Below are 12883 nucleotides of genomic sequence, written 5' to 3'. Positions count from 1 at the left end.
GCAGCTGCTTCTCTCCAGTCACAGCACCGAAGGGCAACTTGGAACTAACTGACTCATACACAACAGACAGCAAGGATTTACAAATACACATAGTTAATTAGTCTCTGTTTACAAATGAAAAGCCAAAACCATAAAAAGTACTCCCTTTACTTTAGCTCTCTAATAAACAAAGGCAGTACACAGCCACCACAGAAGCAGCTTTTAAGGAGATATTGTTCCTGATACATTCATTCTTCACCCTTCCCCTAGCCCACATACTCACACAAAGCAGAAAAAACAGGGGCTGCTGCACTCCCTCCCACGACTCCTTCTATGTAGATACTTTGGGAGAAGGGTCAGTACAGACAACCAGCTTCCAGATCATCCAAATAAGAGGATGAGAACAAGTAAGCCTGTTTTTATTTGCCTGGCTTCCTACCTTCTTCCCCCAAAGCCTTTTAGACAGTTGAGAATCAAGTTTCCACCCTCTTTCCTACCCTATACATACACACCCCTTCCTTACCGCAATGTGCAGAGAAGCAGAAAAAGGGAAGGGGGAAGATAGAGATTCAAAAAACGTTTGTGCAGATGACACTCTAAGTAAAACAGTGTGTTGTATGCTGTGGAGGGGTATGGATCCTTTAAGACAGGCTTCCTGCTTTAAAAGGGGAACAAAAGGTTTTAACACAAGGCTAGAGTAAGACACATGCCATGAGAGAAGTACAAAGAAAGATCTGACCAATCACACACTTTCTGGGTGATTAAGAAATGGCTCCTGGAGGAGGCAGTGTCTGAGATGGGGCTTAAAAAATGCAAGGGGTTGATAAAGGAGGGAAGGGCCAGAGGAGAGGCATTCCAGGCAAAGGGACAATATGGGTTAAAGCATAGAAACAGGAAAGAAATGGGCATGTGTGGAGAACAGATTAGCAAACTAGAAAGGTGGGTTGGAGGCAAAAGGTGGAAGGCCTCAAACATACAGGATTTTGTTCTTAATAAAGCAAACAATCAGGAACCATTGCAGGTCCTGAGCAGAAGAGTGGTTTGACTGGAGGGGAGATGATTAATGTGGCCCATGGGGACTGCAGTGGAGGGGGAACTGTAGGTTGCAAGGAAGGCCAGTTAAGAGACTCTTCCAGTCCAAGAAGGCAGTAATAGAAGCTGCAACAAAGCATGACGGCCATACAAGTGAAAATAACAGACATACTCTGAGAATGGAATCAACCTAACTTGTTGTTACAAAGAATATGGGAGAAAGAAGAGCCAAAAATACCTGACATTTCAAGCTTTAGGGACTTTATACTTTCTGCTCCCTCTCTGATCCAGTGTCCCTTCCTCAGGGAAACCTTCCTGAGATAAGCCTTTCCCATCCACTGTACCCCATATTTACACATACATATCACCTTGCTTATTTCCTTCAAGGCAATCATTACAATCTATAATTATCTTATTTATTTAATGTTTATTTGCTTACTATCTACTTCCTAACCAGAAAATAAGCTCCACACGAGCAGTCCAACTATTGTCTCAAGAACCATGCCTGGCATATATGTAGTCCTCAATACTTTTTTTTAAATGATAATAGTGCCACCAGGAGAAAGTCACCACTTAACCAGATAAGTCTGGTTTTGAGTTAGAACTACAGATCCAAGTAGAAATATAAGGAGGCAGAATGAGGTAGTAATTAAAACGCAGTTGGTGCCTCAGTTTCTCCATTTATAAATTGGGGATAGCAGTACCGAGACCTCGTGAGGTCACTGTGAGAATTAATTAGCTAATATATGTAAGGTGTTTAGAACACTGCCTTGTACATAGCAAGAGCTCAATAAATATTTTCTATTATTACTATTATGATTATTCTTAGAGAAATATGTCAAAAGTGAGACAGAGACAGATCGATCTACAATTATGGATTTGGGAATGATCTGCAAAGCAGCCGTGAGAGGAACCATGGGCTCCTATCTGTGAAAAGTACAGATAGGAGGGGTTGGAGACTTAGGGAAAATATATGCCTTGGTTCTACTTAGGTGGCCTGAATTCCTCCCCCTCTCTTTGAAACATGTACAATTCCTCTAGAAACCTTTCTTCTTTCCTGTCACCCTCTTCTCCCCTTCCTTTCAGTAAAACCTTAGGTTGAAATGGGGTTATAAAGGGCCATTGTTCTTTTTTTCCTCTGTCTCCACTCAAATGAGTTCTTCATCCTTGTTTCAGCTGTGTATGGAAGATAATGATGTAAAATATTCAAGGAAAAAATGGCAAAGCAGCCATAGCCAGGCAACGAAAGAGAAACAAGAGTAGTCTGAGCGTTTACCCAGAGATGTGGTGCTGGGTAGTGCAGTCTGGAGTCCTGAGGCCCAGTTTCTGACACTGACACATACTGCCTGTGTGAGCCAGGACAGGGCAACTGCTTTTTTTTTTTTAATAATACTCTTTTTAAATGGATTATAAAACAATGCAGATTCATCACAGATAATGTGAAAAACACAGAAAAGTATAAAGAATAAAATGAAACATCACACATCTTTCCATTGTTACTATTTTAGTGTATTTTCTTCTACTCTTTCTCTGTGCAGCTATAAACATATTTTTAAACATATCTGACCCTCTCAATTGGTAGTTGATTTTTCTCTCAAACCTCTCCCACCACTGGGCCTGGAGGTGGGATAGGTATTTCCATTGTTCCTAATTCTTCCTCCGTCTTCCCCAATTCACTACCTTTAAATATTATGTCATCAAACTATAACACCCCACTACCCTTCTCACTACAATCATCTACTGACCCCTGGTTCACTTCCATTCATGCCTTGAAGATTTCAGCTCCTTGTTCACTGTCACTCCAACATAACTCCTTTCAAAACTCTTAGTGACGGGCTTCCCTGGTGGTGCAGTGGTTGAGAGTCTGCCTGCCAATGCAGGAGACATGGGTTCGGGCCCTGGTCTGGGAAGATCCCACATGCCACGGAGCAACTGGGCCCGTGAGCCACAACTACTGAGCCTGCGTGTCTGGAGCCTGTGCTTCGCAACGAGAGAGGCCGCGATAGTGAGAGGCCCGCGCACTATGATGAAGAGTGGCCCCTGCTTGCCACAACTAGAGAAGGCCCGTGCACAGAAACGAAGACCCAACACAGCCAAAAATAAATAAATAAATAAATAAATACTTACTAAAAAAAAAAAACTCAGTGACTTCAGTATCTTGGCCCTTCAGTTCCTTTTGCTCCTCTCCTCCAAGGACCTTGTCCTTCACATACCTTGGTCACTAACCCATGGTCAAACCCTAGACCTTGTCACTCCCAGTAACTGCAATCCTGCCACACCCTCAATTTTAAGCATTCTACTTCCTCTATCTTTCCAGCTCATTCCCTCTTCTACTATGATTCTCCAAATCCTTCAACCTCACATTACCCACCTTTTCACTGTCCCTCACCCCATCCTCACTCACCTCCCTACTTGGCTTAAATTCTGTGGTCCATAACTCCTTTGCATACACCCCTCAGCTTCCATGTCTCTCTCTCATTTTGTTTTACTCATTTGGCAAAAGGGCAATCCTAGTTGAAAAGAATTCTCCACCAACCCCACACCCATACCCAAGAAACTGAATGTAGCTATAGAAACATACAGCCATGTCATGTGGTCTTACTAACTTGCATGAGACTTCACAACTGCCCTGCAGTCAAACTCTACTTCCCTAGTTCATTTGCCTTCCTTCTCTACTAGAGGAGTATGTACATTCTCTCTCCTCCTCACTGTCCTCATCCCCTACTACTCTCTCCCTTGGGCACATCCCTCCAGCCATACTGGCCTCCTTGCAGTTTTTCCCATCAGGCACACACCTACCTCATGGTTTTTGTACTTGCTCTTCCCAATGCTTTTAATGCTCTTTCCCCACTGCCTAGAATAGTGCCTAGCACATAGTAGGCACTTAAAAAAAAATTGAGTAAATGAATCTGGAAATACATTGTACATTCAGTTTTCTGTTTTGTTTTTTTCACATCATTAATTCATGACTATTTCTCCACATCATCAGATATACTTCAAGACCATCATTTTTAACAGCTAATAATATTCCATTTAATGGATACACCACAAATCACTTACAATGATATATTTACAGTGAAAAACCAGTAGATTTACAAGTAGGATATTTTGGATGTTTCCTTCTTTGATCTTTCTGAACCTTGGTAGTTTCACATCTAAAAATGAGGATGATATCTACCTCACAGGATTGTTGTAAAGACTGAATGTGGAATATAAATAGATACAGAGATGTCAGTTTTGTTACTACTGCTCACAACATAGAGGCATCATGGTGTCAACTGAATGAAAGGTCATAGATCTTGGAAGTAACAGATTAAAATATAACTCACAATATTGTCCCTTAATAGCTTGATCGAGACATTTAGCCTATATGAACCTCAATGAAGCCATCTATTTTTAAAAGTGATTGTAATAATTAACTGGTATGTAAAAGATTTTGGCATAATATCTGGCCCAGATTAGATAATCAATAAATTTCATTGTTTACTGCTCATAAACAATAACTAGGACTTTTCTTAAATTGTGAACTATAAGAAAAAAAGATTTTTATATCTTCCCCAATAAAATATATATTATCAATGCAGAATTTTCCTGTTCTGATGAACAATTATATAATACCTACAAAGCACAAGTAAGATTTTTTATATAAATCTATATATTGTTTCTTTTATTAAAAAAAAATCAAAACAATTTTTTTTTTTTTTTTTTGCGGTACGCGGGCCTCTCACTGCTGTGGCCTCTCCCGTTGCGGAGCACAGGCTCCGGACGCACAGGCTCAGCTGCCATGGCTCACAGGCCCAGCCGCTCCGCGGCATGTGGGATCTTCCCAGACCGGGGCACGAACCCATGTCCCCTGCATCGGCAGGCGGACTCTCAACTACTGCACCACCAGGGAAGCCCCAAAACAATTACTTTTAATTACTGAATGACAATATGAATAAATTAATTCCCTTTTTTATTATGTGCTTCAATGTGTACATATATGTGTATATGTACATATATATGATGATGGTAAGCTGAGCAAGAAAATACTAAGTAGACCAGCCTCACTTTAGGGCTATTTTTTGAAGCAATCTGAGCTGCAGCCATATATTGGGTTGGCCAAAAAGTTCGTTCAGGTTTTTCCGTAACATCAAATAAATGCCAAGACATTACAAATTTATTAGTGCTTTTCCATATTTTTCAGCTACAAATTAAGTATGTGCTATTGGAATGGTCAAAAACTGTAATGTGAAGTCCTCCAGGATGTAATCATCTCTGCCTCCCCAGGACCTAGCCTGGTGCTTGAAATATAAAAGGAATTGGATAAACATTGAGTAGGTGGATGGGTAGGTAAGTGACTGATTAAGTATGGCAGTCTTTAGTGCCTTCTCTCCTTCTAGGCACTCCAGAGTCAATACTTTTTGTCTCCCCACCCTGTGGTTAGAGAAAGCAATGTAACCTGTTCCGGCCAATGACTTATGAAAGGAAGTGACCTAACATTTCCAGGCTGGAGCATTTACATGCTAGCAGAAGCCTTCTATGTTCTTTCTCCACTGCTACATTGATCGTGAAAGCATAAATTGAGAGGAAGCCTCTATCAGACCCTCAGTCTCTAAGTGAATGTAATGAGCAGAACCCTCTGCTCACGTGAATGGAAATACACTGTGAGCCACAAATTTCTGTTGGGTTAAATCACTGAAATTTTGGAGTTTTGTTACTGCAGCACAACCTAGCCTATCCTGCTTAGTACAACAAGCAGGGTAATGACATTCATTTTAGAACTCATGAGTTTATTTTTAGAAAAACAAAATGATACAGATAAGGGGTTTATCTTGAACATGTAACTTAACCTCTCTGTATGATAGTTCTCTCACCTATAAAGCTGGACAATAATAGCATCTACCTTGTAGGATGGCTATAGGGATTAAATAAGTGAATGTCTATTAAGTATTTAACAGAGTATCTAGGGCATATAAAGCTTTCAATAAATGGTAGCAGATTATTATTATTATTAATGCATTAGACACTTATGCACTGCATATTTCAATTTACTCTCCCCCCCTTACTCCATATTCATTTTAATTTATAGCCAATTTTTTCCATTCAAAAAATCTTTATTAAGAAATACTATGTAGAGGGTACCATGCAAGGCACTGGGAAGGAAAACAAATAACACATATCATCAGTTATTCTTCTTACCTATGATTCTTCTTTCTTCTCCAATCCACCTTCAACCAAGCAAACTTTAAAATCATAAATGTAAATACAATGTTCTATGTTATAAATATGGTGTCAGTGGGAGAGCTAATTTTTAATTTAAAAAACATTTTACATGATTTGAGTCTGTATGTTATTCAAAGTTGACACGGAAAAATTGTTTAGGTCTGATTTACCAAAGGCAATGGGTAGGGCAAAAAATAGAACTTGTGCTCACATCTCCACAGCTCCTGATATAATGCCCTATAGACAGGAGGCAGTTGTGAACAGAATTACAGATGCATCAGAGATCAGCAGATCTAATCTTCTTATCTTACATATTAGTACACTGAGATCTAGAGCGAAGCAATTTGCCCAAGGTATCAATATTAACACAAGTTAGTGGCAGGGCTGACACTAGCACTCAAATTTTGAAAATGTGCTTTATGTGGCTAAAGCACAAAGTCCCTGTATGCTGATGGATACAAACATGACAGTACAAAACCTAAAATTTTTGCTGAAATTACATTTTAGCATTAACTGATAAAATATTCAAAACTCTTCTATCAGAAAGACAGGTTAGATTTAGTATTATTATCAAGAGAAGGTATTTGCAAAAACCTAAAAGGATACATTTATTATCATATATTTTCCCCTCCACAATTTACCAAAACTCAAAATAGCATAGAAAAAAAATAGAAATAGCTTCAGATGACTTTCTTTATATATCAGTCTTATGTGAAAGAAAATGATTTCAAGTGAGGAAAAAAATTAATTTCTATGCCTTATTTACAAGTGTACTATATTATATCCCACTGGTAAAAAGACACATATGTACTACTTATGTAACAGAAAAGAATTCACAAAGATTTTCATATTTTCAAGAATAATTATTTTAGGTATGACAAGGAATGACTCAAATATTTTATTCTGAGTGGAGAGGAGGTAAGTTAAAAGCCATATTAAGAAACTGCAAGATAAAATAAAAATAACATTTACCATTTACTGCGTGTTTACCAAGTGATCTAAACTGTGCCTGATAAGCACTTTACACATATCAGCTCATTTCACAAGAAGTCTGTGAGATGAGTAGTATAATTATCCCTATTTGGCTGATTATAAAAATGGAAGCTCAGAGTAACTTGTCTGAAGTTACTCAGGTAGTGTTAGAAACAGAATTCATTCTCAAACCTGTATGGTATTCAAGCTCTATCAAGTTCTTAACCCTCCATAATTTTGATCACAGTCAATTCATCATATCTAAGGGGTGGACTACAATGACCCCTTCTGACAATGATTCTGTGAGCAAAAACAGAAATCAGTTCAGAATTCACATAATATTTGTGACGGTATGCTCCAGGCCTCAGGGGAAGGCCATCAACAGATGAACCAATAAGAAAAAGAGAAGCAGGAAAAAATGAAAAGAGGAAGAGGAGGAGAAAAAGCAATAGGCCCTTGCAAGAGGCCTGACACAGCTCCGTTTTACTAGACATCAGGGCCACCATGACAAGAAAGGGAAACCCAGAAAAGGAATTGAAAGTAGAACTGTACGGGACATACATAAATCAAAATAGCTTAGTCCACTGTGATGGTCTCACAGTAGATAAGGAAGGAGCTGCGGGAAGGCCCTGCAGGAGTCAGCAGCCATGAGTTCAATGCTGGGCCAAGATGCAGAGCTCTCACATAAACACTGTTCAGTAGTTAAATAAGAATAGTTGAGTGTAGATGACTGACCACTAGGTTTCTAGAAGAGACATTACCACAACTGTCAGATCTGGATCAACCTGAAAGGTATAGCACTACGGAGAGTGTGGTTTTAAGAGAGAGCAGGGGAGGAACCAGCATTTACTCTATTAAGTTCCTTAATTTCCTAATGTTCCAGGCACTATGCATGTGCTTTCCTGAATTACCATATTTAACCCTCACAACAACCTTGGTAGATGTAATGGTGAATTTTACATGTCAACTCAGCTGAGCCATGGTGCCCAGAATAGTCAAACATTCTAGATGTTTCTGTGAAGATGTTTTTTGGATGGGATTAACATTTAAATCAGTGGACTTCAAGTATAGCAGCTTCACCCTTCATAACGTGGGTGGGTCTCATCCAGTCAGGTGAAGGCCCAAATAGTAAAAAAGACTGACCTCTCCTGAGCAAGGAATTATGCAAATTGACTGCCTTTGGATTCAAACTGCAACTCTTCCCTGGGTCTCCAGCCCACTGGCCAACTCTGCAGATTTTGGACTTACCAGGCTCCACAATCATATGGGCCAAATTCTTAAAATTAATCAATCTCTCTCTGTGGAGAAAGAGATACATAAACACACACACACACACACACACACACACACACACACACACACACGGATACATCCTATTGATTCTGTTTCTCTAGAGAACCCTGACTAATTCAGTAAACACTGATTTCTATTTTCACCAGTGAGGAAAATGACAGCCTGAAAGGACCCATTCTCCTTCCTCACTACATCACATAGTAAAATGCCCTCAGGATTCACATTCCAGTCAGAGGGGCTCGGGTGGGAGTAGGAGGGTAATGAAGAGCAAGAAAACCTCATAACCACAAGCCATGCATCCCAAGGAGCCTTTTACAACACTGGCATCACACATGTACCCAGAGCCTTGATGTGCCTGAGTGATGTGCTATGCTTTGTCTGGTCTACTGATTCAGTTATTTTGGATAAAAGAAATCAAATATTCCTACTAAATCAACAACATTTGAAGACTCTGAAAGAAGAGGAAATATAATTGCTAAACAACAGAATTAAAAGATAAAAAGAAAAATAAACAAAAAGTGATTTGTGTCAATTAAATAATGGTAGACTTTGCTTTGTTTGGGTTTTCATTGGATAGTCATCCATTCACTCCCTCAACAAGTATTTATTTTGTACTTTATATTTTTATGGGCTCTTCTGGGTACTGGACAGTGCTATCTAGCTGAGGAGACACATACAAAATACTACATGTGAAAAAAAGACCAACTAAAGTCAAGAAAGTTGACATTTCAGCTGGGATAGAGGTATGAGTTTAACTAGCAGAGAAGAGGGATGGTATTCCAGACACAATTTCTGACACAGTCAACTTCAAGTATATGTGTACAGGGAAGGCGCGGGGAGGCAGGGGCCTATGGCAGGATATGAAGCTGAAAGACCAGCTGGGGTTATGAGATGAGGAACAATACCAAGGACTTGGCCCTTCATTCTGCAAGTAATCAGAGTTATGAAGGAGGGCTCAGCTTTTTTACCAAGACCATTCATGGAGCTTATGTGCATATAAGGACAGCTGGGAATCGCTTGGTCAGCTGGACAGATATAACCACAGATAAATAAAATTATTATAATGTTTGATGAAAATTAAACCTTGAATAAAAACTAAACCTTAGGGGCTTCCCTGGTGGCGCAGTGGTTGGGAGTCCGCCTGCCGATGCAGGGGACACGGGTTCGTGCCCCGGTCCGGGAAAATCCCACGTGCCGTGGAGCGGCTGGGCCCGTGAGCCATGGCCGCTGAGCCTGCGTGTCCAGAGCCTGTGCTCAGCAACAGGAGAGGCCACAACAGTGAGAGGTCCGCGTACCGCAAAAAAAATAAAAATAAAAAAACTAAACCTTAGTTACAATGATAATTGTTTATTATTAAAAGGCATAAAAGTATTTCATGTGCTCTAACTAAAAAACTTAAAGTGAGTTTACACATACTTTTCAGTCCCAACGAAAAATCTATGGTCCAGAAAAGTTGGCAATTACTATAAAACCATTATTATGCAACAAATACATATGTGAAAGTTTTTCTCAAAAAAATGAAATAAAATTCAATTGGAGTTGATGTAAAGAAAATTATCATGGTAATAAAACATTTGTAGAATCTGTGTCCTAAAATATGAACTAAATATAAGCCAGAGGGCAAAACATGGCTAAGGCCAGATCTTATAAATCACCAAAAATGGAAAAAGAACTGGCCTCAACTTATATATCTAAAGAGTGAAGTGGTCAAGAAAGGAATCTACAATGAAGGAATATAAATTAGGACCTAAGAGATCATTTAGTCTCTTCTACCCTTTCATTCCCTACCCCCCTTTTCTGCTGATAGTTCTCTCTCATCATTCCTAAAAAGATTGTAGAGATCTTCATTCCAATAGTTCCCCTTCAATTTAACTTTAATTATGGAACGCTGCAATATCCCAGTATATAAAACAGATAAAAACATAAAGTTCAGGCTGAAAGAGGTCAGGGAGAGAGGGAGTTCTGGGGTACCCTAACTTGGATTCCACTTGGGCCTTCCCCATCCCTTTGAGACAGCTCCATAAAGAGCCCTTAATTTTCCTCAGTAAAATGTGAAACACATTGGTCCTTGTCCAGATCTCTCAACTTACAAATGAGGAAACTGTAGCCTAGAAAGTTGCCTAAGAAAAAGACCCCTGTTTCCTAGTACTCCTGCTAAAACTAGAATGCTTTCTCTTCCTCATAATCTCTAAATTTCTGGGTTAAAAACAATTTCTTATAAATTATTCTATAAGTTCACACCATCCCTCTATCTCAAATTCCTATTCAAAATTCATAGGTCAGTAACCATGAGTTTAATAAGTGCCTACTTGAGGCCAGATACTCTGCTAGGGACATGTGATCTGCTCTCATTTAACCATCACCAAATCCTATGGAGATCTAGAAACTGGGCACAGAGAAGTACTTGAAACTTCCCAAGGTCACAGAGGTAGTAGATTGGAATCCTGGTCTATTTGACTCCTAAAGCCAAACCTCAGACTCTTGCACTTCTAATCCCAACCTTTCCCAAATCTTTGCCTATCTTTTCACAGGCTCCCAGAAATACAGAACTGTAAGGGATCCTGTCATTTCACACAGGATATACTTCTTCATCCAGGCTTCTCAGGGAATACCTACCTCATGCTTCAGCCAAGCACAAAGGTATTATGCCTACCTTAAACCCCTAAACTCAGGCTTCAGAACTATAGAGATGCTCACCCCCACCCCCCTCCCCAAATCTTGAGAGACTCCTACAACTTCTTTTACAAGCGTGAGCTACATATATATGTTCAGTTTCACGGAGAATAGGGAAGGTTAAAAACTCTTAATAAAAGGGCTACACGGGGCTTCCCTGGTGGCGCAGTGGTTGAGAATCTGCCTGCCAATGCAGGGGACACGGGTTCAAGACCTGGTCCGGGAAGATGCCACGTGCCACAAAGCAACTAAGCCCGTGCGCCACAACTACTGAACCTGTGCTCTAGAGCCCGCGAGCCACAACTACTGAGCCTGCGAGCCACAACTACTGAGCCCACGTGCCACAACTACTGAAGCCCGCGCACCTAGAGCCCGTGCTCCACAACAAGAGAAGCCACCGAAATGAGATGCCCACGCACCACAACAAAGAGCAGCCCCCGCTCGCCATCACTAGAGAGCCCGCATGCAGCAACAAAGACTCAACGCAGCCAAAAATAAAATAATTATTTTTAAAAAATAAAAAAAATTTAAAAGGTCTACAAAATCAGCTCTGAGCTGAACATGAGACAACAGGCTGGCAATTTAGGTTGAATAAATATTAGATATTATCTAATAAGATATTGGAAGTTTGAATTTAGGGGCTGCTTTGGGACAAAGGATGACTGTTACCTTGAAGTAGGTGCCAGAGTTGGGATTAAATAATTTGAATTTGGCGGGAGGCCAAAGGAGTTTTCATTAGGGCAGCCTCTGGAAGCAGAAGGCGTTGAAGTCACTGCTGTGGCCAATCACATAAGAGAGTGTAGAGCCAGGACTGATAATAAATCATTGGTAATGGGAGGACAGAATTTAAACAGACTCGGGACCTGGGGCCACCATCTGTAAAGTGTAAGCCAAAGTTCGGACAAGTCCTAGGCATTAGGGGTCCGAAATTTCGGGTGAGCTCTGGTGCCTGGGAACTACGAAGCCAGTCCTCGCCACCCGCTCCGCCACCCCAAACCCCTTCCCCCTTACCTTCTGTTGGATGTAGTGAATGGAGTACTTCATGTCAACAGCGGGACGGGATCTGAAGCTGGTAGACAAGTGCAGGCTGCTGAGGGCCCTCAGGGCCGGCGGTACGGGTGTGGCAGCCCCAGGAGTCAGGAAAGCCAGGAGCAGGAGCAGGAGGGAGCGACGCCCCATGGCTCAGGCTGGCTGCTGCACGGAGGGCAAAAGGGAGACTGGCAGATGCGCGCAGCCCGAGCCGGGCTTGCCCGCAGCTCCGCCCGCGGCAGACAGGCTCCTCCTCCCCGGGGGAAACCCAAAGCCACACCCCGCCCCTCAGCAACTCCGCGTAAACCCGGGTCGCCCAAGCCATTCCGACCCCGTCCCCGTCCCAGAGGGTGCCGCCAGATTTTACTTCTCTCTTGTACTATCCTCTCTTTAGAGTCCACCTTTATTCCGGTCGCACTCTAATTCCATTGCCACAGCCTTGTTCTCCGCAAATTCCATATAATAGTAATAATATCGATAATAGTATAGCCAACTAAAAATTGGTACTTGCCATCAGCCTCTACAAGGATTAAGTCACTAGCCACAGCCTTGACCTTCAACACACCCTAAAAGGAGTTCAGGGTGATCAGGAATGAGGCACTCTGTGCTCTGGGAAAAACTGGCAGGACGGGCCTTTCAGATATAGTTTCAGGAGGTTTTATGAGCCCAAATTCTTGCATCTTCTCATATCTAGAAAAGC

The 12883-nt window shown here is 41.1% G+C and overlaps 1 protein-coding gene across 1 annotated transcript in view; it reads right to left on the bottom strand.

Annotated features, from left to right (window-relative positions):
- PRCP (prolylcarboxypeptidase) overlaps positions 1–12353 on the bottom strand; it is a 70929-nt gene extending 58576 nt beyond the window's left edge. Inside the window, exon 1 of the mRNA XM_007447361.1 lies at positions 12166–12353. Coding sequence (XP_007447423.1) covers positions 12166–12333 — 168 coding nt within the window. The 5' untranslated portion in view covers positions 12334–12353. The remainder of the gene's footprint in view (positions 1–12165) is intronic.
- Positions 12354–12883: the final 530 nt, after the last annotated feature.

The sequence above is a fragment of the Lipotes vexillifer genome, unplaced genomic scaffold (assembly GCF_000442215.2).
Source record: "Lipotes vexillifer unplaced genomic scaffold, Lipotes_vexillifer_v1.1 scaffold824, whole genome shotgun sequence".
In the NCBI taxonomy this organism is placed as follows: Eukaryota; Metazoa; Chordata; class Mammalia; order Artiodactyla; family Lipotidae; genus Lipotes; species Lipotes vexillifer.
This window is presented reverse-complemented; position numbering and strand designations above follow the sequence as displayed.